General features: G+C 54.0%; 1 protein-coding gene and 1 long non-coding RNA gene across 2 annotated transcripts in view; both read left to right on the top strand.

The window, feature by feature from the left end:
- Window positions 1–27,921, top strand: part of LOC147647078 (uncharacterized) — an 813,449-nt gene that overhangs the window by 202,000 nt on the left and 583,528 nt on the right. The gene's annotated exons all lie outside the window — the stretch shown is intronic.
- Window positions 4–16,775, top strand: LOC147647103 (serine/threonine-protein kinase pim-1-like). The gene is made up of 7 exons (XM_086872383.1): window positions 4–14; window positions 13,950–14,146; window positions 14,672–14,848; window positions 15,106–15,253; window positions 15,443–15,653; window positions 16,201–16,335; window positions 16,622–16,775. Exons 1-4 carry the CDS (start codon window positions 4–6, stop codon window positions 15,210–15,212), a joined length of 492 nt encoding a protein of 163 aa, XP_086728509.1. The 3' UTR covers window positions 15,213–15,253; window positions 15,443–15,653; window positions 16,201–16,335; window positions 16,622–16,775.

Raw genomic sequence — 27,921 nt, 5'->3', positions numbered from 1 at the left:
GTGATGACATTATGGTATGGGTTTTTCCATGTTCACCTTTAAGCTGCATTTTGAAAACCAGAAGACCTTGAAATGTGGCCCTTTAAAATGGAAACAGTTAATAGAAAATTGTCTTAAAAAAGAAAAAAAAAATAAAATTGGGGGGGGGGTGGGGGGTGGGGTTGGGGCTCCATGTGAGTCATCCCCTGGCTGCCCTGGAAGAGAAGCTTCATTCCAGGCAGCCAGCTGAGGAGCTTTAGAAATGCAAATTAACACCTCTGGGGCAAAGCCTGGACAATGTACCAGGGTGTTCCTGCCTGGGGGAGGAATTGGGCTGAATTCCTCTGCCCCTCACCCCAAGCTCTGCCTGCTGCCACAGATGGAATTTGCACAGCTAAAGGCAGAGCCAATAGTGAGGATATATGACTCTGCAGCAGAAATTGGTTAAGCTAAAAAGGAAAACTGCAAATGGACAATGCTGTGAAAATTTCACTATAAAAAATGGGGGAGAATCATCCCACTCCCCACCCCAACTTGTGCTCTCACTTTCTATGTTATCCAGGGTGAATTACAGCTCTGGATTTTGTTGCTACCCCAAGTTAAGGGAATTCAGTTGGGAATCCAAGTATGTGCTGATTTAATTAGAGAAAAGCCAAAAATTGATGCAGCCCTGGCTGGAGGGAGCACCCAAAAATGGGGAAAAGATGAATGGCCACCAGAACAAATCCTGCAACACCATGGACCAGCCCCTGGGAACCCTAACAAATTCATATCAGGAGCCAGAGAACTAATTTATCATTTCCATGGCATAATTAGATTACAGGATGTCCTCAAAATAATACCCAACCAGACAGCTCCAGTTCCAGACTTCCCAACCAATCCACCCAGATGAGGAACACATTTCACCATGGGATGGGGTCAGATTATCTTTCAGCAGAAAAAGGAGGCAGAGTTTGTGGAAAATTAAATAACTCAAACTGCTGTTGGCAAATAGGTCACAGAGGAAAAGTGGAGAAACAGATGACAAAGGATATAAGAAAAATGTCATGTACTGGTCCAAACATGGAAAGGATGGGAATGGGGAACTTTTTTGTGGTTCCCTGGCCGACCATGGGTTAAACGAATGCACTTTCTCCTCTTATGTTCTACAGCAACTCTCCTCTTTTCACCATGCACTGCACCTTGCTGAGTGCAGCTCATTCAGCAGCTGAGCAAGGGGATGCAGGGGGCAGCCAGGCCTCCTGAGCCACAAACGGCTACAAAAGGACAGCGAATGAGGGCACCGAGAGCAATCCCAAAATCAAAGAACACCCAGGAAAGAAAAAACAGAGCCAATGAGTGAATCTGCTTGCAGATTGGGCCAGGGACTTGCACATAAGGAAGCAATGGGAGAAAGCATCAGTTTCAGAAAATGTTACTAATTGACAAGGACCGCTGCTCTGACAAAGTCCCGCTAAATTCCTGAACTTCCAGAAGAACAAAGACTTAACAGAGCCATCAATATCGGATGTTATACAAAAGTGGGGGGTACATATTAACCGGGACATGCAGGAGGCAGATGGGGAAGTCTGAACCTTCCAAGCACCTCCGCCAGTGGGGAAAGGGACAGGGACACGCGGCCGGGAAAATCAGGACAAAAACGAGGCCGCGTCCTCCAGCAGCTGGAGAGAGCGCACGGCAAATGCCCCACGGCCTCTCCCTTTGGGCAGCAATAAAGTCACTCTCACACCGCTCCTCGGGCTCCTTTGGCCACACAAACCTCTGGCGACGGGAATTTTCCCGCCCGGCCCCGGGCACAGCGCAGCCACCTCCGGGCTACCGACACGAAGCGGGACGAGCCAGCGCTGCTCCGGCACCGGCTCCTGCCGAGGCCCCAGCGGGAAGGAGACCGCGGGCAGCCGCTCCCGCAGCGCCCTCACGCCAGGGCCAACACGGGCCGCCCACGGCACAAGCCACCCGCCACAGCCCCCTGCCGCCCCCTCCCGGGCCCGCAGCGAGCCCCGAGCCCCCGCAGAACCGAGCGCGGCTCCCACCTGCGATGGCTGGGGCCGCCTCCGAGCTCCGCCGCCGCCTCACCGGGCTCCGGCCGCTGCCGCCGCTGCCGGGCCCGCACAGACGCTCCAGCAATGGCGGCTCTCCTGCCCCACGGCCGCCCTGGGGGCGCCAGCGGGGCCGGGCTTGTCCCCGCTCTGCCCAATCAGCGCGCGCCAGAGCCACGAGTGACGGCAGCAGCAGCCAATCGCAGCCAGCGGCGGGCTCTGCACACGGCACAGCTCCGCCCCACGCTCTCAGGGCCCGCCCCGGGCTGTGTGAGGGGAGGGGCGGAGATGAGGAACAGGCTTGGAACGGGCCCGGCCCGAGCCGCCATTGAGCTCCGAACACAAAGTTCTCCGCATCTCCCGGCTCGCCTTTCCCTGTCCTGGGTGTTCGGTGGCTCCGGCTCAGCGGGAAGCCCGGGAGCCTCACTTCTCCCAGCGCTAATTAGGAGCATCAGTGCATAGCTCGTATTTCCCCCTAAAAGGGAAAACTGCCCCAAACCCCTGTGGATGAGTGGGGGAGGAGAGAGATTTCTGGCAGAAAACTCCACAAACTCAGAGCAGGATCATGAGAAGTAAAGGAAGACCCTTAAAACCAGCTTCCCCACCCCTCCCTCCTCCCAGCTGTGCCTCCTCCCCCGGCAGTGCAGGGACACAGGGAATGGGGCCATGGTCACTCCATCCCCCGGGGCTTTTCCCGCTGCTCAGGGACAGGAGTCGTTCCCCTGCTGCACCCTGGGCTCTCTCCCACCGGAGACTTCTCCAGGAACTTCTCCAAGCTGAGTCCATCCCATGGGGAACAGCCCCTCACAGTGCTGCAGCGTGGGTCACTCTGCCACGGGGTCAGTCCTTCTGAAAAGAGCAGGCAAGGAGAGCAGCTCCTTTTTAATGCCTTTATTGAGGGCAGCTCTGGGTGGGGGAGCTCAACCACTGCTGCTCCCAATGGATGACCCAGAGGAAAAAATGTTCAATATTGCCACAGGGCAGAGCTGGGGATTCTGCCTTCAGGAGAGCCTCTAGAAGGACTCTGATTTACTGTAAATCTTGGGTAGTCGTGGAGAGCAAATGTTATTTAGTTATGGTGACAAGGTCTGGAACATCAGTCAGCTGCTCAATGTTCTCCCTTGCTCCTCAGTGTAGTTTGGAGTCTGGTTTGTGCCCTGGCTCGCTGATTCTAGGGGTCTTTAGATGTTAATCCCACTTCCCCTGGGTGCTACCCCCCATGGGAGTTGGGCTCATCTACACACTGGGTGCTGTCATCGGTGCCATGGGGGGTGCCGGGAGCAGCAGAGGGAATAGACAAGCCCAGGTGGCATTAACAAGGCTGGTACAACAACATTGGTATTTACCAAACATGACACAACATGAGCTATATTAACAAAGAAGGCCCCTTACGGTGAAAACATTCTACTGTTCAAACTGTAAAACATATTTGTGTACTGATCAGGAGGTCACAATTTGCTCTTTACAATCCTGATGCTGAATGTCTCCTGAGGAGGTCTGGTCACAGAGAAGAATGAGCCCCTTGTGGGCTGCCCCTGTTTGGACAACCTGCTCCTCACCCCGAGCCTCAGCATGTCTGACATGGCCCACCTGGGACTGACATCCCAAAGCATTGAGAACATTTATCAATTTTTGTTTATCATTAAAATCTAATTAATTTATAAAAATAAAATTTTACTTTTTATAATAATATTATTCTGTATTCTTATAACCTTGATTTTGCATTTATATAAAAGAATTGATACCTTTTCAGGAACAAAAAACATTCTTGTTCTCTGGCTCTAAGTACCACAATTGCCTTCATTAATTAACTGATCTCTATTTCTCCCTCTTTATGCTAATTACTCCTATTTTTAGCCCGTTAATCGTAATTTTGAAATTATTCTCAGACAGGGTAAAAGGGGGCACTTTGGGGTCCATGGAGACTTTTCTGGGGAACATTTGGGGCAATTTTGTGTCTGGGGAGGGAATTTAGAGAGAACTTGGGGGTCTGGAGGACACTTAGGGGAATCGAGTGTGCACTTGGAGGGGCATTTAGGGATTCTGTGGGACAATTCGGGGTCAGGGGGACACTTGGGGGTCAAGGGGGGGAAATCTGGGGACCCTTTGGGGTCCGAGCGGGCACTCGGGGGGCTGTAACAGGGAATCTCTGGGCCGCGGGGGATGATGGGAGCTGTAGGCGCCAGTATAATACGGTTTAAAGGTGCCGCGGAGCATCACGGGAGTTGTAGGCGCACCTCCAAAATCCCACAAAATTGTTCCTATGTCCTCAAAATCCCTCAAAATTAAAAAAAACCCCACAGAATTTATTGAAACTTCTCAAACCCTACGAAATCCAGAAACATCCCACAAAATCTCCACAAATTTCTACAAAATCTGAGAAAAATCCCTCTAAATTCTTCAAGTCTCCTCAATATCCCACAAAATTCCACAAAAATCCCACAAAATTCCAGAAACATTCCAAAAATTTCCCTAAATCTTCTTAAAACCCTACCAAATTCCAGAAACGTCCCACAAAAACTCCACAAATATCCACACAATCTAAGAAAAATCTTTCAAAATTCTTCTTCAAAAGTCTTCTCAAAATCCCACAAAATCCCAGAAAATTCCACAAACATCCCTCGAAATTCCACAAACATCCCACAAAATCTCCTCCAATTTTCATACAATCTAAGAAAAATCTTTCAAAATTCTTCAAGTCTCCTCAAAATCCCTCAAAATTCCAGAATCATCCCTCAAAATTCTAGAAAAATACCACAAAATACCACAATCATCCTAACAAACTCTCTAAATCTTCTCAAAACCCTACCAAATTCCACAAACATCCCACAAAATTCCAGAAAAATCTTCTCAAAACCCTACCAAATTCCAGAAACTTCCCACAAAATCTTTAGAAATTTAAACACAATCTAAGGAAATCTTTGGAAAATTCTTCAAGTCTCCACAATTTCTCACCAAATTCCAGAATATTCCACAACATTCCAAAAAAACACACAAAATTCCAGAAACGTCCCACAAAATTCTTTACATTTCTCAAAATCCCACAAAATTCCAGAAAAGCATCACGAAATTGTGAAAAAACCCCTCAAAATTCCCTAAACCTTCTCAAAACACTACCAAATTCCAGAAACATCCCACAAAATCTTTACAAATTTCCACACAATCTAAGAAAAATCCCCCAAAATTCCAGAAAAGCATCACGAAATTGTGAAAAAACCCCTCAAAATTCCCTAAACCTTCTCAAAACACTACCAAATTCCAGAAACATCCCACAAAATCTTTACAAATTTCCACACAATCTACGAAAAATCCCCCAAAATTCTTCATGTCTCTTCAAAATCCTTCAAAATTCCATGAAAATCCCACAAAATTCCACAAAAATCCCATAAAATTCCAGAAACATCCCACAGAATTCCAGAAACATCCCACAAAATTCCCTAAATCTTCTCAAAACCCTACCAAATTCCAGAAACATCCCACAAAATCTTTTCCAATTTCCATACAATCTAGGAAAAATTCCTCAAAATTCTTCAAGTCTCCTCAATATCCCAAAAAAATCCTGAAACATCCCATAAAATTCTTTAAATTTTCTCAAAATCCCACAAAATTCTTGAAAAGCATCACAAAATAGTGAAAAAATCCCACAAAACGCCCTAAATCTTCTCAAAACCCTACCAAATTCCAGAAAAATCCCACAAAATCTCCTCAAATTCCCCATATTTAAGAAAAATCCCTCAAAATTTTTCAAGTCTCCTCAATATCCCACAAATTGTCCAGGAAAAATCCCCCAAAATTCCCAAAACATCCCACAAAATCTCCACAAATTTCCACACAGCCTCAAAAAATAACTCAAAATTCTTCATATCTCCTCAAAACCCCTCAAAGTCTAAGTAAAATCTAACAAAATTATTTAAATTTTCTCAAAATCCCACAATATTCCAGAAACATCTCACAAAATCTCAACAAATTTCCACAAAATCCCAGAAAAACCCCTCAAAATTTTTCAAGTCTCTTCAAAATCCCACAAAAGTCCAGAGAATTCCACAACATTCCAAAAAAATCCCACAAAATTCCAGAAAAATCCCAGAAAAATGTTTACATTTTCTCAACATCCCACAAAATTCAATAAAAATCCCTCAAATTTCAAGATAATCCCAGAAAATTCAAGAAAAATCCCTTAAAATTATTTAAATTTTCTCAAAATCCCATTAAATTTCAGCAAAATTTCACGAAATTGCTGAAAAATTAAAAAAAACCCTAAATATTTTCAAAATCCTACCAAATTCCAGAAACATCCCACAAAATGCCCTCAATATCCTGCAAAATTCCACAAAAATTCCATAAAATTTTACAAATATCTCACAAAATTCCGGTAAAATCTGATGAAATGGTTAGTGTTCAGGAACACACATAATCGCAAATGATCATATGCAGGTGCTTTATTAAGAGATCTGGGTGTCAGGGGTACACAGACCCAAATCTGACCCATCTTGGTTTTGGACTGAACATGTTTTTATACTCTATCATTATATAACTCACATATTAATTACTAAACTTACATTGTTCTATTGTATGCATTGTTTTTACCTAAGCATGGATTTCTCGTGATACCCCCCAGCCCCCTCACATTGTTCCTCATGTTCTTTAAGCAATAATTATATCCAATCACATCTAATAATTGTATCATGATCATCTACTGACTACACAGGTGCAGTTTCACCTGATCTTTAGCAAGTACAAGGCCTAACATTTCCCAGGGCCTACTTTTCCAAGGCCTTTCCAAACCTAACTTCCTTTCTAAGTCCCCGAATTTTCTAGGATTTTGAGACCTTTTACTATCACTTACAGGACTTGTGCTCCAGACCCCTCACCAGCCTTGTTGCCCTTCTCTGGACACGCTCAAGCCCCTCCATGGCCTTCCTAAATTGGGGGCCCAGAACTGGACACAGCACTCGAGGTGCTGCCCAACCAGTGCAGAGTAGAGGGGAGGAATTCCTGCCCTGCTCCTGCTGGCCACACTGTTCCTGATCCAGGCCAGGAGCCATTGGCCTCCTTGGCCACCTGGGCACACTGCTGGCTCATGCCCAGCCTGCTGTCCATCAGTGCCCCAGCTCCCTTTCTGCCTGGCTGCTGTCCAGCCACTCTGTCCCCAGCCTGGAGCACTGCAGGGGTTGTTGTGGACAAAGTGCAGGACCTGGAACTTGGACTTGTTAAACCTCACCTTGTTGGGTTTGGGCCCTGGATCCAGCCTGTCCAGCTCCCTGTGCAGAGCCCTCCTACCCTGCAGCACATCAACACTCCCAGCCAACCTGGTGTCACCACGGTTCCATGGGGCCCTAGAGTGTCACAATGGTCTCCAGGATTCCATGAGGCCTCCCAGCAATCCAATTTTGGATCATACTGGGAGTGACTGGACTCATACTGGGAGTATCTGAGAGTGACTGGGAACACACCATGCACATCATCCCCCATACTGGGGGTGACTGGGAGCAACTGGGAGCACGCTGGGAGCCAATGGCATCATACTGGGACTGACTGGGTTGATCTAGCCAGAGGCAACTGGGACCATCCTGGGAGTGCTGCCTTGTGTCAAGGATCATACTGGAGCTTACTGGGCTCATGATGGTGTTGAAAGGGAACAACTGGGATCTCTGAACACCAAAGGTTCCTTTCCTGCTCACTGAAGAAGGAGCTGTGCAGTGTCCATGTGTGAGGGGACCTTCACCTGAACCAGATGCTGTTAGGAGAAAAAGCTGCCTCTGCTGGAAAATCCCACACAACAAGTCAATGCCAAGAGAGCATTTTGCTTTCACAACTCCCCTCCTGGAGCCACAGTCCTTTTGGATCACACAGCAAGCAAGAGAACAGCACAAAATACAAGGCTGTGTCCAGTTTTTGGCTAGATCAGCAAACAGAGGGAATGCCAGGGTTCACTGCCACAGACTCTTCTCCTCTTGGGGAACAGAACCCCCCCAGGCTCCATTCCAAATGCTGTGCACACCCTGCTGGCTACAAACAACCCCTTTTTAAAGAAGTTGTTGGCAGGAGCTTTCCCAAATAAATGGCATCTTAATGGCAATTTTCATTCAAAATCACCTCAGTTCCAAAGGAAGAACAGGAAGCCCACAGCAATCCCAAAGGCACATATGGTGCACCTGGGGAAATCCTCGACTTAGGGGCCCAGTGGGTTAAAAAATACCCATAAGAAGCCACAGAGTGCAGAGTGCAAACTGCAGCAACCACTTGCTGGATCATTTTGGCTGTGCTGCACACATCTGCAGACTGTCTGTCCCCCTGCCAGGACAGAAGGACACCCGTCAGGGGCTGGGCTGGCTGCTGAGAATGCCTCGGGCAGGAGGATCCTCAGGCAATGAGCAGGTGTCCAGAGCCGCTCTGACACTGAGGCCTCTGTGCCCCACAGCAACGGGAACACCACAAGGACACGGCAACGTTCCTGTGACATCACAGCAGCAGCTCCCCCAAAAACCGCCTGCAAGGTTCTCCTGGGTCACCAAGGAGCACAAAGGATCCTCAGAGGGCACAACCTATTGCTCAAGGGATCCAAGAGGAACTCAGGAAATGCAGCAAATGAGGACACCCCACAGCCCAGCCTGAACACTGAGAAGGAACAAAGATGTGAGCAAAAAAAGGAAATTCAACTTTTGGTCACTGATGCTTCTGACTAAAACCAGCAAGGCTTGTTCCATCTTGGACCTTTATTCTAGTTGTAGAAACAAGCAAGGTTCTCTACTGTCAATGTCCAGAAAGCAGGAACTTGGGGGAAAGAAGGCTGAGAGTGCCAAAGCCTTGTGTGACTCCTTGGACATCCTGTGGCTGAGGGTGTCCAAGGCAATGGACTCACAAGCGGGGTCCCTGCCCTCCCCACTGACAGCTGCCATCTCTCCTTCAGCCCCACACGTGTCTCCAACAACCTCCTGTCAAGGGCCTCCATCCACACATTCCATCACCAGCCACAGATCCTCATCCACGAGGTCACCCAGCATCCCTGAGGCCACAGCAGGGAGTGCTCCTGGCATCTGGTAGAGCACTGTGGCTTTCCTGGGATCCTTCTGGTGCCTGTGGCTGAGAGGAGTGGGGTGGATGGAACCAGGACGGGTCACAGATCAGCAGCCCCACTGCAAGCAGTGCTTTCTCCTGCTGTGTGGGGACCGTGGGGTGACTGATATTGGGACTCCTCTGGCTTTGGCTCCTGCAGACCACACAGTGGCTCAGACACTGGGCTGAGGGAAGGGGTGCCATGGAAACCCAGCACAGGCATTTCTCTTTGGAGAGGGGGTTCTGCAGGGAGACAGGAGAAGAAGAGACTTTCCTGTCTGCTGAGATTCCCCCTCCTCCTTCAGCAGCCATTCCACAGTCCATCAGTACCAGAGTTCATAGGATCACTTCCATGCCAGGGAGCACAAGGCACTCAAAACTGAACCCTGCCAGAGCCCAGCCCTGCCTGCCCATTTGGAGGGTGTGGGGGAATGGAATTTCAGCAGGAGCTGACCCACAATGATACTTTGCCACTGGTGGGTTTCTCACAGCCTTAGAAGGAGTTTGAGATCTCTGTCCCCAACACCTGCTCACCCTTCAAGTGCACACACGAGGCTGGGGGCAATTCAGGTTCCCTGAAGTGGTGGCTGCTTCCCTTGGAAACAGGAGCTGTTGTCTTTTCCAGTGTGCTTAACTCCCTTCTACCTATTAGAAAGTGGGTGAGTAAAGGAAATGACCCTGGAGGAAGGGGACCAGAAACTGGGAAAAGGATGAAACATGTCTGAATTACAAATGAAATCTATTTCATTTATTTCTTTAGTACTAATCTATTACAAACAAAAACATGTTTCTGAGCTGATTGTTGGGATTCAGGGCTTTATTTCTTGTTCTTGTTGTTATTATTATTTATTAGTATACTTTTCATTGTTAAGACTTTTAAATCTTAGACATGAATAACAATGGCTGGATGTCTCACACTGGGAAACTTCCCTTGCTTTTCTCACTGGGATTAAACTCTACAATCAACTCCAAGTTGCCAGTGGATTCAAAAGACAGGAAATCTTTTTAATGCTGGGTTTGGTGTGGTTTGGAGCTGGGGAAGGGTCTCATCCCCTCCCAGAGGTGCCCCAAGCCCGCTCTGCTGCCACATCTGCACTCGTGGCCCCTCACGGCTGCTTTGCCCTGGGGACATGGTGGGACCCCTCCTGCCAGGGCTGAGGCTCCTCATGGCCCCTCACAGCCCCTCATGGCCCCAGAGAACCTCTCATGGCCCCATAGAACATCTCGTGGCCCCTCACAGCCCCTCATGGCCCCTCACTACCCCTCATGGCCCCACAGAACCTCTCACAGCCCCTCATGTCCCTTCATGGCCCCTCATTTCCCCTCACAGCCCCATAGAACATCTCTTGGCCCCATAGAACATCTCTTGGCCCCTCACAGCCCCTCATGGCCCCTCACTACCCCTCATGGCCCCATAGAACCTCTCATTTCCCCTCACGGCCCCTCACAGCCCCAGGGGCTCCTCCCAAAGGAGAAGGGGTCGGGCCCTGCTCACTCTCCTTTTATTTCGGTCCCTTCACAGCGCCGAGTAAAGAAAGGCTGAATGGAGCCTTTCCCCAGCGTTTCCCTCGGGGTTCATTGCGGGCTGAAGCTCTGTGCTGGCGCTGGCCCCAGCACCAACATCCCTGCAGCCCCCAAGGCCTTTGCTGTCCCCCCGTGTCCATTCCCTGTCCCCGAGTCCCGCCCGGCTCTGGCAGCAGCAGCAGCCGCAGCGCAGCGGGCGCAGGCCCGGCCCGGCCGGGGCTCCCGGCCAGGAGCAGCAGCAGCGCCGGCCCTTCCCACCTGCTCCTGCCTCGGCTTCCCAGGGCTTTTGCCAGGGCAATTCTGGACTACAGCAACAATCCCCCGCAAACAGCCCTGATTCCTCAGGGCCCGCCTCTGCTGCCCTCAGCCAGCCCTCAGAGGAAGAAAGGATCGGGTTCCAGCGCTGTTTTCAGCCCTGTTTTACTCACCCTGAGGTGACAGCAGGAGGCTGTTGGTGCCCTGGCCTTGGCAATTGTAGATCCCGGCTGCTCTTGCCCCTCTTCTGCTTGCCACTTGAATTTTAGCAGTAAAACTGCAATTGCCTCTTTCAATCAGTGCTACCCACTGTGCTTTGTCACAGGGAACTCAGGATTTTTGTTTCAGGCATCATGATCAGTAGAGATCAAAATGCTCCCAAGTCCCTCAGCACTAAGACGAGGGGAATTAAAGCCACACAGGTCACATTTGCAGTGCTCAAACACAGCCCTGTTGCTGCTGCTGCTGAAATAGAATCAACTGACAGAGGCCATCACAGAAATTGCCTCTGCAGTGGCAAATAAAATGAAAAAATCCACCAGGAGAAAGAAAAACCAGAACTTCCCAACTCGCTTCATTGTTTCTTCTGAGCAGCAGAAGAAAAAGGAACAGGGCACCTTTCAGGCAGTCCCACAAGCTCAGGGTTCTCATTTCCTGGGGAATCTGAGATGCAATTGGCCTTGTTAAAAGGACAAAAGCAAAGGGAATGAATTGGGAATTATTAGGAAAAAATGACCCTTCTTACACACAAAGTTCACCAAGTCATTCCCTGCATTTCTCCTTTTCACATTCTTTCTCTCATCCACTGAGAGCTCCAGCTTATCATGTTCTGCTGCTTATCATCAACTGATTGTGCTCTTGATTTCTCCCACTGCAAGAGATGTAGAATCATCTAAAATGAACACAGAAACAAACTCCCTCTGTCAGCCCATCTTCATGTTCCAGATCACTTTCCAGATGTCCATGGGGCTGTTGGAATGATGAGCTCTCCACTGCTGGCTGCAGGCTCTGGAGATTCTTTCTCCACATTCAGCCAGGCTTGTATTCCCCAACAATTCCTGGCAGCCCATCATGTTTTCTTTGGGTAGAAGAGGAACAATGAAAACCTCACCAATGGCACAACTCCCCTGTGCACAAGGAAAAGAAAGAACAAGTTGTCAAGTTCTTCAAACATTTGTCCTGCTTTGCTGCAAGAGTTGTGCTGCACTCACAGTGTGGGGAGCCAAGAGAAGCTGCAGCTGGGGGCACATCTTGTGACAGGAGCTGCGCCTTGTTCTCCAGGACAGGTTTTTGGAAAGAACAGATGGGGCTGGGGAGTAGATTCTGAGAAAACTGAAACAACTTATTTAAGAAATGAAAATAAAATCCAAAGAAACAACCACTAAGATTTTTTTCTATTTTTCTCTCTTTATTTTTATGTTTCCCTTTTCCATCTTGCACTGTTTCTCCATCCCATTCATTCCAAATGGCTCTCACCTCTAAGATTTGAGACTTGGCAAGTTTTAGACCCTGTAAAATACCCTGAGCTATAGCCAGTTTGCCTTGCCCTGTTTTCCTTGGAAAGCAATGCTGGAGACACAAGTGCAGTGCTTGGCTCAGGTACAAATTCTGCATTCAGGGAATGTGCTCAGACGGTGTCTGAGCCTCAGCAGGGACAAGGCACAGCAGCAGCCAAGGGCATTGCTGTGTCCCTGTGCAGGAATCCAGACTCTGGCTCTCGGCTCAGCAGGGCAAAGTTGCCGTGTTTGGCCAGGCTCAGGGGCTGCCCGGGGAGCGCGGGGCTCGGGGCGGGGCCGAGCGGGCAACGGACAAACGGACACGGGGACAAACGGCCCCGGTGCTTCAGTTGCAGCGGCAGCGGCGGCAGCGGCAGCAGCGGCGGCAGCGGCGGCAGCAGAGAAAGAAGCGATTTTATCAATTTTCTGTCTCTCCTCTCCCTCTCCCACTGTCCCTCATCTCCTCCCTTTTCCTGTGTCCCCTTTTCGTCCAGTTTCCCTCTCCCCGTGCCCACCCGGGCCATGCCCCCAGCCCGCCCCCGGCCCCGGGCGGGGCTGCCCCGGCGCCGGCCCCGGCCCCGTCCCCGCCCATCCCGCCGAGGTCTCCTCTTCGCCTGGCTCTGGCTGTGCTGGGCGGGCATCAGTGCCAGGGGCTGGGGCGGCATTGCCGCCCTTTGGCTCCGCCTGGCCCGACCCCGACCCCGGCCCCGGCCCCGGCCCCGGCCCCGGCCCCGGCCCCGGCCCCGGCCCCGGCCCCGGCTCCTCCCGGGGCCCGCGGAGGACACAGGCGGTGCGGCCGCTGCCGCCGCCTCCGCTGCGGCTTCCCCGGCCCGAGCTCCGCCGCTGTCGCGTTCCAATGAGGGAACGCCTGCGGGTGCCCGGCCCGGGGAGCTCGGGGAGCGCTCGGGGGCCGTTCCTGGCCCCGGGCCGAGCACTGACGGCCGCGTCTCTTCCCCAGGGAAGGCGCAGCAGGCCCTGCAGCAGCGCTACCGAGTGGGGTCACTGCTGGGGCGCGGCGGCTTTGGCAGAGTTTTTGCGGCCACTCGGCTCTCGGACGGACTCCCGGTGAGCAGAGGGGCCGGCGGCGGGCGGAGGAGGAGGAGGGGGCGGAGGAGGAGGATGGGGCTGGACACGGTGGGCGGTGAGCTGAATCCGCTGTTCTCTTTGGCTTGCAGGTGGCCATCAAAAAGGTGCCACGGAACCGCGTCCGGCACTGGGGCGAGCTGGTGAGTGAGCGGGGCCAGCGGCAGAAGCCGGGCCGTGCCGGGCGGGGATGAGCCGGGGCCCGGCAGGGTGGGAGCCGCCAGGACACCTGCAGGGAGAGCGGGCGTGGGGCCAGCGGAGGGCACAGAGCATCCCGGGCTGGCTGAGGGCTTCCCGAGCCCTGGCACGGCCTCAGCCCCACTGACGGCACCGTGCTCCTCCCGCAGCCCGACGGCACCAGCGCACCCCTGGAGATAGTGCTGCTGGACAAGGTGTCCACAGGCTTCCCCGGTGTGGTGCAGCTGCTGGAATGGCTTGAGCTCCCCAACACCATCGTGATGGTGCTGGAGCGCCCGGAGCGGTGTCAGGACCTGCGACGTTTCATTCGGGCACGGAGGTTCCTGTCCGAGGAAGAGGCGCGGGAGCTGTTCCAGCAGGTGCTGGCGGCCGTGCGGCACTGCACCAGCTGCGGGGTCCTGCACCGAGATATCAAACCTGAGAACGTCTTGGTAGACCTGGACACCGGCCAGGCAAAACTGATTGACTTCGGCTGTGGCACCTACCTGCAGGACACAGCCTACACTCAATTTGCAGGTGAGCCCACACAGGGGTGGTGATCCTGGTCCTGGCATCTCCTGGCCCAAACAGGGTGTGGCAGGAGGGATTCTCCCAGGACTGGGGCTGGGGATGGGGCAGCCAGCCTGACAAAACCCCCATGGGTGGGAGTATCAGAGAGGGGGAGCCAGGACCTGTGCACCAGCTGGTTTGGTGTGCAGGTGAGAATGGGCTTGGACTGCTCTGCTCACCTGGTTTGCCTTGGTTCAAGATATTTTTTGGGCAATGCCAGCAGGGAGGATGTGGGTATGGTTTTTCCCCAGCACTGAGTGGGTATTTCCCTTTGTGTGTCATGGTCGGGTCTTGCCAGGGTTTCTGCTGCTCTCTTCCAGCACCAGTGGCTTCTTTTCCAACCCCGGGTTTGTACCCAAGTCCCAGGTGCTGGCGAGAGGGCAGCAGGTCACCCCGTGTGCCACTGGGGCAGCCCCCACATGCCCAGGGATGCTGGGGCCAGGCTCTGGGAGCAGCAGCATCCCCCTGATGAGCTCCATCCATATTCCATAGGAACACCGTCATACAGCCCCCCGGAATGGAACGACTTCGGCTGGTACCATGGCGAGGCAGCGACCGTCTGGTCCCTGGGCATCCTGCTGCACGAGATGGTCTGCGGGGAGCACCCTTTCAGGAGGGGCAGGAACATCAGATGGGGCCAGCTCCCGCTGCCACAACGGCTCTCCCAAGGTGGATCCTCATCTCTGGGCACCGGGGGGAACACCAGTGTTGGGAGACAGCAGCGGGCTCGTGGGCATCCCGCTCTGGCAGCTGCTGAGGAGGTGGCACATGTCCTGCTCTCCTGCTCTCCTCCAAAACAAAGAATTGATGGGAAAGTTTAGGCCCAGCTCTGAGCACATCCAGCGTGGCCTGGGCACGGGAATAGTGGGGCAAAGCAGACAGGAGCCTTCTCCAACTGACCAGTGGTTTGTGGTTTCTCTCCCCAGACTGCCAGATTCTGATCAGGTGGTGTTTATCCCTGAACTCCTTGGACAGGCCCTCATTAGAAGACCTGTCCTGTGATCCCTGGATGCAGGATATTCATCAGCCCTAGAAGAAGGGAGAGAGCCACAGGCACAGTGATGCAGGGACCTGGTAAGTTACAGCTCCACACATGCCCTGGCAATCAGCAGCAAAGAAACGCAGACTTTTTTGTCCTGCCTGTGTCACTGCACTGGGGTCATGGAATGGGAACACACAGCCCTTGTGCTGGAGCTGAGCTGCTCTGCCCAGCACTGGTGGGCACCATCTGAGCTGGTTTTGCTTGTCCTGCTTCACTGACAGCCGGGCCCTGGGCAGAACCCTGACAGCCTGGTGTCACCCCAGGGAAGAAGGAGCCCCTGGAGAAGCTGTACCAGGTGGGGCTGGTGCTGGAGACATGGAGGACAGCAGCAAGGATGACAACCTCTTCCTCCACCTGGCCAGCGGCAGCTGGCGATGATGGACTTTGATTCTGGCACCTTCTTCAAAGCCAGGCTCCACAGGGAATTTTCAGGTAAGTCCAGACCCAGGGGGATGCTCCCAGATTTGTGCATTGGCCGGGAACCAAAGGTTTCCCCTTTGCTGGGGCAGATGCAACTGATTCCTCAGAGGCTGCCCAGCTGGTTTTTGGCAGGGCTGGGGACGTGGGCTGGGGTGGCTACGAAATGGGAGTGGGATCCTGGCCCTGCCAACAGCCCCCAGCACCCACCGTGCCCCGGGCTGGGGCTGGGGCAGCCAGCCCGACACAAACAAACCCCCATGGCAGGAGCACAGGTGGGACTCCAGAACCTGAGCACGGCTGCTTTGCTGTGCAGGCAAGGAAGGGCTTGGGCTGCTCCACTCCCCTGCTTTGCTTTGGGATCACCGTGATTTTGGGAGACAGTGCAGGGAGGAAGGGAGAAAGCATGGGCTTCCCTCACCCATGGGTGGGTTTTTCCCCAGAATGTAGGGGTTGGGCCTTCCTCAAGCTCCTGACAGACAAAAGATTTTTTACCATTTTTCTTGTTTCCCCTTTTTGTCTGTAACCTATTTTCATTAATTTGTTGTTTGTTTTTCTAAAGGAAGCGTTCCAGGTGGGGTCCAGTCTGGATCAGGAAGTGCTTGGGACCAGCTGTGGCGTGGATGGGCCGTGCCCTTGGAGAAGACTGAGGACATCGTTTGGGACCAGCTTTTCTTGTGGCAGCGGATGGTGTGAGGTGGGTCCTCATCTCCTTGGCATGGGAGGGACAAGAGCTTTTGGGAGATGGCAGCGGGCACAGGAGCATCCCGCTCTGGGCAGCTGCTGAGGGGCTGGATCTGCCGTGGCTGGCTGCAGGCTGGGCACATGTCCTGCCCTCCTGCTCTGCTCCCCAAGGCAGCAGTGATGGGCAGCTTTGGGCCCAGCTCTGAGCACGGCCAGCATGGCCTGGGCACCGCGGCTGGCTGGGACAAGGGGACAGGAGCCTTGAGCTGACGGGCGGTTTCTGCTTTCTCTCCTTGCAGCCGGGCTCTGCGGATTCTGAGGCTGCTCTGGGCTCTGCCAGGGCTCTGCTGGGCTCAGCACCGGGCCGGGATCAGCCAAAGAAGAAACGCTGTGACCTGTAGCAGAGACTTGAGCATTTTGGCAATGCAGCTCAAGTCTGCACAGTGTCCACCTCCAAGGGAAAACATGACACCCCCCAAAAATTAAACTTGTTCCATAACTTCTGAAATGAAATCCATCTGGGATGACCCCAAATGACATTTTTCAGCTTGCTCAAGCTCTAGCTCAGCCCTTCTCTGAACAGTTCTGTCCCCCACCTGCCTTTTACTTCACAACTGCTCCCTCCTTTCCCCCAGTGAGTTCCCAGCCCATCACAGTCTCCATCACACTGCAGCCTTCCTTGATGCCCCTCACCACGAGGAAGGCCAAGCCCCAGTCTCAGGGACTCATCCTGTCACTGGCTGAAGAGCAGCAATGTCTGTCTCTGCCAGGGGCTCTTGGATGTCTCTGTATCCATGGACAGAAGGGTCTGTCTGTGCCAGGGGCTCTTGGATGTCTCTGTATCCATGGACAGAAGGGTCTGTCTGTGCCAGGGGCTCTTGGATGTCTCTGTATCCATGGACAGAAGGGTCTGTCTGTGCCAGGGGCTCTTGGATGTCTCTGTATCCATGGACAGAAGGTCTGTCCTTGCAAAGGTTTCCATAATATCTTGGTACCCATGAGTATGGAATGAACACAGAGGGTGAAAGTGTCAGTCACGTTGTTTGCACACTCCTTCCTTTCCATACAAGACACAACCATGCACACCCCCACGTACAGATATATTAAAAGGATAGGGATGGATAGAGATTTCCCACAGAGCTCTAACTTTGGCAGAACTCACCTTGTAAGCCATGGCCAGGGCATTTATTTCCCAGCTCTGTGTCAGTAGGTGTCCAAGAGCTGAAGGGAACAGCATTTAGAAGCAGTTTCAGGATTTCTAGGCAGGAAAGGGAGCTGACAGCCATCCACATAACTCACCATATTCGTCAGGATGGGCTGCTGGTTCTTTAGGAATATGGCACAATGGAGACACGAGACTTGGGATAATCCCAGCTCTCTGTGGATCTGTGCAAAGGTGGAGCAGCAGAAACACCTTGTGTCTTCTTTGGGGACACAAGGTCCAAGGAGCTGGGGTGGCAGAGCGTGACCTGGGCTGGTGGCAGGTGAAGTCCCATTTCATGACATCCCGGAGTGGCACAGGACAAAGCTCCAAGCAGCCACAGCCCCACTGAGGAAGTCCTTGGAGTGCTGCACATCCCATAGGAAAAACTGCATTCCCTCAGTCCATTGGGATTTATCACTTCCATTTGCAACACTTTAGGTCCAAGTTTCAAACAGCAAAATTTTTACACTCAAGACACAGTCATGAAGAACATGAATTTCAATTTCCTATTCCTTTAACTGCAGTGTAAAAGATCTTTATATTGGAAAACATCCATCAAATCTGTAAAGGAAGGCAGCTAATGGATCCTTTCCACCAGCACGTGTACAAACTAAGGAACTAAAATCAAAGCTGAGTTCTCTTTTTCAAAAGATCTGTTACCTCTTTCTTACTCCAGAGTTATAGAAGATTTTTCACTACACATTTGGGGGTAATTTTTATCTTTCATATTTTTTTCGTATTTTTTTTATTTCTTTTGTTTAGTTTTTTTTTACAGAAAACAAGTCCTAGAAAAGGCACGTCCTTTGCTCCTGGTTCCCGTGTGGAGCAGCTCCCTTCCCGCTGGCTGAGCTGCTCAGGCAGAGCCCGGCAGCTCCTGGCCCTGCAGGGCTGAGGCTTTTCCCCGTTGCTGGGCACAGACTGATGGAGCAGCACTGCTGAACACGGGCACACGCAGAGGGAGCAGAGCACCTGCCTTTGCCCACCTGAAGCTCCAAGGCCAAACTCTGAGCAGGCACGGCTGCAAGAGACTCGCAGGCTCCCTGTTGGCTCTGCTGCCCCACTTGTGCCCGGCCCAGCTCTGCGGGAGGCAGAGGGAGAACAAGGGGCAGCTCCCTCCCAGCCCCAGCCCAGGGACCCCTCCAGCCCCGGGCCTTGGGCCACTGTCAGCACCCGCTGCTCCAGCCACCGCTTCTGCTGGCACTGACAGCAACAACCAAACTGGGGCTGGTCCCCAGGGAGCAGCAGCAGTGCCTGCATCTGATCCCTCAGCCTGGGGCAGCCCCCTGGGGGAACAGAGGGCACAGCAAGAGGGACAAAACCAGGCAGGGGCAGAGACTGGGAAGAGCCAGAGCTGGGAGCAGCAACAGCTGCTTCATTGCACTCCTGGAGAAAGCTCTTGGCTGGCTCAAAGCACTGAAAGGTGTGAAAGGCAGAGAGGAGGCCACACCAAACAATGCTCCTGTTTTCACACCCTCCTGTAATAAATGGAAATGATTTGTGCTAACTAAATTATAACTATTTGGAAAGTTATTATTAGAAGCAATCAAGGGAATTGGTGTTACAAGGCAGATGTACCCCTCTACAGATGTTACATGTTAAAATTAAGGTACAGGAGGTAGTTTTGAGATAAGGAATGTCCTAAGACAAAATCGACCTTGAGATGGATAAAGTTGGAATGACTTTAGGCATAGGGCCTGAGAATTATAAAATATATGACTAATTAGTGGAGCACAATGCTTACTTACGTAACACAACGCTTGGGACACACACACAGCCTGTAAGGTTGTCCAGAGGACAACGAGGATGAGTGTAAGCCTTCATCCAAAGACCACCAAAAGAAGACTGAAGGCCCCCTAGAAACAAGTGAGGCATGCACCATGAAGAACAGTGATGTAAAATTAAAGAATCAGAAATAAGATGAGGCTTACTGGAAACATGAATGAATGTGTATAAGCATACAGTATATAAGTTTAGTTAGAATTGATTTTTTTCATAAGTAAGGGGGTTGAGAAGCCCTCTCCATACCCCGGTCAGTTTTGCTTATGCTTTAATCATAATTACTGGCAAGCTATATTCATATATTTATTCATACATATATATACATATGTATATATATATATATATATATGAATATATTTACTAAATTGTACTCTTTTACTAAATTGTATTCCTTCTATATCAAATTGCTATTACAAATACACTAAATTGTCTTCTTTTATTAAATTGGATTCTTGTATTCAATTCACTAAAGTGTATAATTTTTTTTCTTGTTATTAAACTGCTGTTAACTCAATAGCTTTAGTTGTCCAAATTTCAGTTTCATTTATGACACTGCCCTTGGGTGAGTTACAGCCACAGCGAGAGGGAGGAGGAGATGATCCCACCCATGGCTGCTGCTGGCTCCAGACATTTGCTGAGATAAAGCTGAGCCAGAGCTTCAGCATCTCTCCCAAAATCACAGAATCACAGAATGCCTTGGCTTGGAAGAGACCTTAAAGTTCATCTCATTCCACCCCCTGCCATGGCAGGGACACCTTCCACTATCCCAGGCTGCTCCAAGCCCCATCCAACCTGGCCTTGGACACTTCCAGGGATCCAGGGGCAGCCACAGCTTCTGTGGGCAAGCTCTGATCTCTGCCCAGGTGAGCAGGGACAGGAGCCGAGGGAACGGCTGGAGCTGGGCCAGGGCAGGGCTGGGCTGGAGATGAGCAAAAGCTTCTTCCCCCCCAGGGGGCTGGGGCAGTGCCCAGGCTCCCCAGGGAATGGGCACGGCCCCGAGGCTGCCGCAGCTCCAGGAGCCTTTGGCCAGCGCTGCCAGGGATGCACAGGCTGCGATTGTTGGGGTGTCTGTGCAGGGCCGGGGGCTGCACTCCATGATCCCAATGGGTCCCAGATGCCAGCTCAGCCCCTTGTGCAACTCTCACCCTTTGGCTCAGCCTTTGTGTCCCCTGGAGGCGCTGGCAGAGCTGATGGGGTGGGGCAGGAGCGGGGCAGCCCCAGCGTTCCCCTGGCAGTGACAGCACAGCCGGGCCAGCAGCCCCAGCGTTCCCCTGGCAGTGACAGCACAGCCGGGCCAGCAGCCCCAGCGTTCCCCTGGCAGTGCCAGCACAGCCGGGCCAGCAGCCCCAGCGTTCCCCTGGCAGTGACAGCACAGCCGGGCCAGCAGCCCCAGCGTTCCCCTGGCAGTGCCAGCACAGCCGGGCCAGCAGCCCCAGCGTTCCCCTGGCAGTGACAGCACAGCCGGGCCAGCAGCCCCAGCGTTCCCCTGGCAGTGACAGCACAGCCGGGCCAGCAGCCCCAGCGTTCCCTCCCTGGAGACGCTCCAAGGGAAGCGGCCAGAGCCGCGTCCAGTCAGCGGAACTGAGCGGCCACTGAGCACCCCCGGCCTGGGCTGCTGTGGATTCCTCTGCACACAGCTCGGGGAAGGTGCCCTTGGCCACCCCCACAGTGCCACAGACAAGTGTCACACACAGTTACACAGCTCTGCCCACAGCTCACTGGGGGAGATAATTTATTAAAAACAAACAAGCACAGCGCCGGGAAGGTCTTTGTGCACCGAGGCTTTGCTGCAGCCAAGGAAAGCTCCTGGCTCAGGGTCACCTTTCCTGCTCGGCCAGAGCCCCGAGTGCCCCAGCAGCAGCAGCAGCAGCAGCTGAGAATGGCAGCATTGCCACGGGCTGGCTCAGGAAGGGGAGATTTCCCCCTGGAGAGAGGCTCCTCTGCCAGGTTTTGCATTCAGGCAGCTGCAGATCCCTCAGCTCTGGGTGCACAGCAGCTGGAAATGCAAGTGCAGGAGCTGTGTTCATGGCCAGCCCCAGCGGGTGACAGCAAGGCCAGGGCCCTGGCAGTGGGACATTTGCAGGGAGCGGCTGCAGCAAGCGCTGGGGGCTGGAAGTGTGTGCAGAAAACAGCCCGGGGGTCTCCGGCCCGAGGCCAAAGGAACAAAGTTTCAGTTCTGGCCTCCGCAGGGAGCACCAAAATGGTTCCTTTGCAGGGCGAGGTTCCACTGGCGGGTGTTGCAGGGCCCCCAGAGGAGAGCCCAGGGTGTCCAAAGTGCCTGGGCTGGAGCAGCTTTCTGTCCCGCTCCGGGGGCATTCCCGCGGCCTTGGGATCCCTGGGAAGGCGCAGGAGAGGCTGGAAGCCGTCGGTTTGTGGGTTTGGGATTTGGATTGTTTTTTGTGGGGGGTGATGGCCGGTTGTGATTTTGGTGTTTTGCGGGGCTGGGGGAATGTTTTTTTGTGAGCTGTGCCCAGCGGTTTGCAGCCCCGCGGGTGCGGGGAGCGCTGGCGCAGGCCCGGCCCGGGCGGGGCGGCCCCGGGCGGGCTGTGGGAGCCGGGAGCGGCCGGGCGGGCCCGGAGCCGCCGCCTCGGGCCGGGAGCCCCCGGGCAGAGCTCTGTGCTCGGGGCCGAGGCCCGGGCAGCGCTGGGCGGCCCGTGGGCCCCCGGCACAGGCGGGTCCGTGTGGCCGGGCCGGCGCCGTGTCCGCAGCGGGCTCCGAGGGGAGCGGCCCGGGCCGGCCGTGGCCGTGCGGGGCCTGGCGGGGCTCGGGGGGCCGGGCCGGGCCGGGCAGAGGCTGAGGGAGAGCGGAACAAGCGGTGGTACAGAGGCCCCGGGCTCGCCATGCCCCTCTGGCCACGCAGCCGGGCTCGGGGGCCGCCTGGCTCAGAGGCAGCCCCGGCTGCGGGGGTTCCCGGGGGTCTCTGGGGAGGGGGCGGCAATGGGGGCTGCCGGAGCTCTGTGCCCGGGGCTGGGCGCGGCTGCCGAGGGAGCGGAGCATGCAGGCTCCCCCCGTGCTGGGGCTTGCTCTGCCCGCCTCAGGGGCTGCATTGTCAGCCCAGAGCCATGTGGGGATGGCCCGGACCAGCGGGGCTGGCAGGGAAATCGGCAATGGGGGCAGCAGAAACGGGCAATGCCAGAGTTGTGGGTGCTTCCGAAGCCTGCAGATGTTGGGACCATGGCCAAGGGGGCCCAGGGATACCCCAGGAGCCTGAACCAGGGAGCCCAAACAGTGCTGACCCCCCAGGACTCCTGGGATGCCAAAGTGGTAAGGCCAGAGAAGGGGAACCTCCTGGCTTGCCAGGAGCCCCAGCAGACAGAGAGGGGGAACAGCAATACGAACTTGACCCACAACAATCCAGACAGGGGGGGCTTCCAGGACCCCACAGTGGAGAGACCAGAGAGGGTAAACGCATGGATGGGTGTTTTTGGTGAATCTTGACCATTTGTGTATTTTAGGGGACTGAATATTAGTGTTTTGTTGGTTTATATGGGCACCAGATGCCCGGTGACTTCTAGGGATGGACTTGGAGAGTAGGAAACCCCTAACCCAAAGTGCTCATCCATTGCATTTTATGAAACCAGGATTTGTCATTCCTAAACTTTGGCTGGATGGAGAAGGAGGCTGCGAGGAAGAGGAAGATGCCCCATGACACCCAGGCAGGTGAGGAGGAAGTCAGTGCCCCTTTCCCCCTCTCTCCTGCTCCATCTCCCAGCCCAGCCTGGCCCCCGGCTGCAGGACAACCCCGCTGCCGACGCCGTCCTGCCGGGGACGCTCTGGGGGGATCTCCTTCCCCTTCCCTCTGGCACGGAGGCAAATCCCATCCTCTCCTTGTCCTTCCTCCCCCAGACAAGGAGCTGAGGATGGAGACCAGGGAGGACAAATCCCCACGGCAGAACCTCATGGAAGAGGCCGTTTTGAGCAGCTCCACAGTGCAGGAATCTAATTGGGAGGAAAATCCCCAGAGATCCCACAGGAGGAGGGGCTCCAAACCCATCCCAGGGTGCTCTGAGGAGGAAAGACCCACCCTGTGCCGGGAAGGCGGCCAGAGATCCAGCCGGGGCTCTGAGGTGGTGGTCCATGAGCAGCTTCAGGATGGGGAGAAACACTACAAGTGCTTGGAGTGTGGGAAGAGCTTCAGCCACAGCAACAGCCTGATCCGCCACCAGATGATTCACACCAGGGAATGGCCCTGCGAGTGTGGGGAGTGTGGGAAGGGCTTCAGCTGCATCTCCCAACTCATCATCCACCAGCGCATCCACACTGGGGAGAGGCCCTACGAGTGTCCCGAGTGTGGGAAGAGGTTTCACAGCAGCTCCAAAATTGTCAGGCACCAGCAGATTCACACGGATGAGAGGCCCTTCCGCTGCCCTGACTGTGGGGAGGGCTTCAAGTACAACTCCACCCTCATCACCCACCGGCGCATCCACACTGGGGAGAGGCCCTATGAGTGTGGGGAATGTGGGAAGAGCTTCAGCCACAGCAACAGCCTGACCAAACACCAGAGGACCCACACTGGGGAACGTCCCTATGAGTGTGGGGAATGTGGGATGACCTTCAGCCAGAGGTCCCAACTCATCATCCACCAGCGCATCCACACTGGGGAGAGGCCCTACGAGTGTCCTGAGTGTGGGAAGAGGTTTCAGACCAGCTCCACTCTCCTCAGGCACCAGCGGATTCACACAGATGAGAGGCCCTTCCGCTGCCCTGACTGTGGGGATGGCTTCAAGCGAAACTCCACCCTCATCACCCACCAGCACATCCACACTGGGGAGAGGCCCTACGAGTGTCCCCAGTGTGGGAAGAGCTTCGTCCAGCGCTCTCACTTGACCCAACACCAACGGAGGCACCGATAAGGGAAGCCCTGTAAATGCCCCAAGTGCAGGAAGAGCTTTGTGCCCTGCCCCACCTTCATCCCCCCTTGGAGGATCCATGTTTGGAAGAGACCTGGTGATCCATGTTCCCTGGGATCCATGCTGGGAAGACACCTGTACCTCTTCCTGCCCATGGCAATGTCATGATGTGGGATCAAAGAATGTGAGGGTCTGGCCATGGCCCTTTTGTTATATTCAATCCCCTCTCAGGTCATTGCCAGGGGCATAAAAAGGACTCCCTCTCTCTCACCAGAGGAGAAGGGTGTCCTTTCCTGGCAGGAGGAAAGGCATGTTCAGGAAGAAACAGTCGGTGGTGTTTTAGTTTTCCCTGTGAATGGTTTGTCTTATCCTTTCTGTTACCAAAATTGTTTCTGTGTCTGTTTGTTCCTTATCCCGTTGCTGTTATTCATAAATTATTCTTATCCCAGCCTGGGATCTTTGCCTTTTGTGCTTTCCATGGGAGGTGGGAGGGAAGCGAGCAGCAGCGCGGTTTCAGCAGGAGCAGGAAATTGGGGAATGCCATTCCTGAAGCCCAGCCCGTGGAAACCGAGCATCCCAGCTGGTGCCAGGCCTGGTTGCCATGGCAGCAGCCTTGGGAGCGGGTCCCTGGCTGGGGGCTGCGGGAACCTCTTCCCTCTGGTGCCCAGGGACAGGAGTGGAGGCAGCGGCTGGAGCTGAGGCAGGCAGGTTTAGGCTGGATGTGAGGAAAAGGTTTTTCCCGCGAGGCTGCTGGGGCACTGAACAGGCTCCCCAGGGAAGGCTCCCAGCTCCAGGGCTGGCTGAGCTCCAGCAGCGTTTGGCCAGCGCTGCCAGGCCCAGGCTGGGATTGTTGGGGTGTCCTGTGCAGGGCCAGCAGTTGGACTGGAGGATCCCCATGGCTCCCTCCCAACTCAGCCAATTCTGTGGCTCTGGGATCCCATGAGCCTGGGGATGGGACTGCAAATGGTTGCCATGGCAACGGACTCTGGCTCCAGGCCTGAGCTGGTGTCCATGGCAACCACCCCTGGCATGGGGTCTCCATGGAGCTGCCAAGGGACTGACCATAGCAACAGGGGCTGTGATGGCTGCCATGGAATCAGACCATCGCTACATGGGGCCGGTGATGGTTGCCTACCAAGGGTCAGATTTGTTACAGGCCCTCAGAGGAGCTCCATGGGGACATTCCAAGAGTCTCCAGGCTGTTCAAGAGCCGGAATGTCACAGGCAGAGACAGGGGCTCCACAGAGACTTCCCAGGGATTTCTGGGGATGCTGAAGAGCCGTGTGGTCAGACGCTGTCCCAGCAATTCCATGGTGACATCCCAGGGGACCCTGGGCTGTAAAGGCACCGCTCTGTCACAGACACTCCCGGGGGCTCCACGGTGACATCCCAGGAGTCCCCAGGCTGCCAAAGGGCCGGGATGTCACAGACACTCCCAGGGCTTCCTGTCACGGGCAGAGTGGGAGCTTCAGGCAAAAGCTTTATTTCTTTATTGGAGAAACCCCTGCTGAGTCATGAGGTGGAGAAATGACACCCAACAGCCACCAGGGATCCTCAAACCCCTCCAGGAATGCCTAGGCTTTTAAATTCCTTCTAAGAGAGGAGACTGGGAGTGGCAGGATCCAATCCCAGCCCCCAGACTTTGTCAAAGTGTTATAGGTAAAGATTGGACAGGTGGAATTGAACCATAATGCAACTTGTCCCACAGGATTAACAAGGGAATATCATCCATCTTTTCTGATGTCCATTGCCAAAACTGGTACTCTCCCTAAAACATTTCCTGTATCCGAGGCTATCTCCCAGAAAATGCCTGCCAGCTCTGTCTGGCCTTGGCCTCTGGTGGTCCCGACACATCTTCCCCTGAAACAGTGGGGCTCTGTTCCTTCCTTCCTGTGGAAAAGCACCAGCCTTCTTGTCCAAGGACCATTTTTAATTTGGCCGCCCAAATTTCATATATCCAAGGATTGCTCCCTGAAAGAAGCTGCTGAGACAGAGAGGTCAGGTTGGCCCTGTCCTCTGGTGATGTTCTTACACTATGAGAAGATGGTTTTAATTCGGAAACACCTTGCAGAAATCTCAGAGATCTCCCAAGGAGGGGTTTTGAGGCCTCAGGCACATGACCATTCTATAGGGACAAAGGAGTTCTGTGCTCCATGGGGTGGAGACTGAGGACAGTGGAGGAGAGCCATGAGAGTATTTAAATAGTGGTTTCAGAGATGGTGAATCCTTCTGACATACACAGAGCTGTCAGCAAAGGAAAGGGCCAGCGATGTGGGGCAGCCGGGGGATGACGACAGCCTGCAGGGACAGAGGCACAGGGCATGGACACCGTAGAGCAGCCAGGGCTGGAGAGGGCACAGGGATGGGCAGCAGCTGCAAGGCCCTGCCTGAGGCAACTTGTGCAGCCCTTTGGCCGTGGCTGCTGGCCCTGGGCCTGAGGCCAGCAGGGGACAAGTGACCCTGGCAGCCCTGGGGCCTCATTGCCTCCTTGTCCCTGCTCAGCAGCCTGGCAGGGGCCGCCCCATGGTGCTGCCCTTGGCATTGCACATCCCCACATGCCAGTGGCCCGGGAAGAGCCCTGAGCAATGAGGGAGGGACAGCATCTGCCTTGCCAGGGGCTGGGGCTCAGCCCTTGGCCCTTGCCATTCCTGAAACACATCCAGCTTTGCTCAGCACCACAGACACCTTTCCCTTGCTTGTCCCCAGCTGCCATCAGGGCCTCCAGTCTTCTGCTCTGCCTGGAACCTGGGGACGCTTTCTCACTCGTGTCTCTCATTTCAACTGCAAGAAACTTCAGTGTTTCCATCTGACTTGGAGCTCTTGAGGAGTTTTTGGAGCACACTCTGAGGGACTGAGTGTGATGCCAAGAGCCCCAAAGGCCTGAGAGGGTGATGAAAGTGCTGGTGCTGTGTCTGTGCTGCTGAGCTGGGCCGGGCTCCTGGCCCAGAGGCAGCTCCTGGCAAGGGCAGCGCTGCAGAGAGACAGCTCTGGCCAGGAGCAGCTCCTGAGCACAGCCCAGCAGGGCTGGAGCCCTGCCAGGGCAGCTCAGGGACACAGAGAGCAGGCCCAGACAGAGCTGCCAGGGGCTCAGCACTGGCAGGGGCTGTGGGATGTGCCAGAGGGGGCTGTGTCCCAGCAGCACCTCTGTGGCTGTGTCCTGGAGCCCCAGAGCAGCTGTGATGTCAGAAAGGGGCTGTGTGACAGCTCTGAGTGGGCTGTGTGAGGTCACAGCTGGGGCTGTGACATGACAGAGTTTGTTGTGTGAGGTCACTGAGCAGCTACGGCATCATAGAGGAGATCTGTGACATCACAGTGCAGGTTGTGACATTGTAGTGTAGCTGCATGACATCACAATGTGGGCTGGGTGATATCACTTAGTGGGTTGTGACATCACGGAGAGGACTGTGACACCAGAGGTTAGATAGAGAATATCACAGAGAGGGTTGTGACATCACTGAGAAGACTGTGACACCACATGGTTGTGATATGAAATTCAAGAGTGGGCAGTGACATCATAGAAGAGCCATGTGTCATCTCAGGACAGGTTGTATGACATCACAGTGCTGACTGTGACATCACAGAGTGAGCTATGACATCAAATGTGGCTGTGTGATATCACAGGAGGCTGTGTGACATCACAAGGTGGTTTTGTGGCATATAGGAAGAGATGTGACATCACAGAAAGGTGGTGTGACATCCCAGAGCAGGTTGTGTGACACCACTGAGTGGGCTGTGACATCCCAGGTGTCTGTGTGACATCTCAGGG

Source organism: Cyanistes caeruleus, unplaced genomic scaffold (genome assembly GCF_971803275.1).
Source record: "Cyanistes caeruleus unplaced genomic scaffold, bCyaCae1.hap1.1 HAP1_SCAFFOLD_65, whole genome shotgun sequence".
NCBI classification, from domain to species: Eukaryota; Metazoa; Chordata; class Aves; order Passeriformes; family Paridae; genus Cyanistes; species Cyanistes caeruleus.
This window is presented reverse-complemented; position numbering and strand designations above follow the sequence as displayed.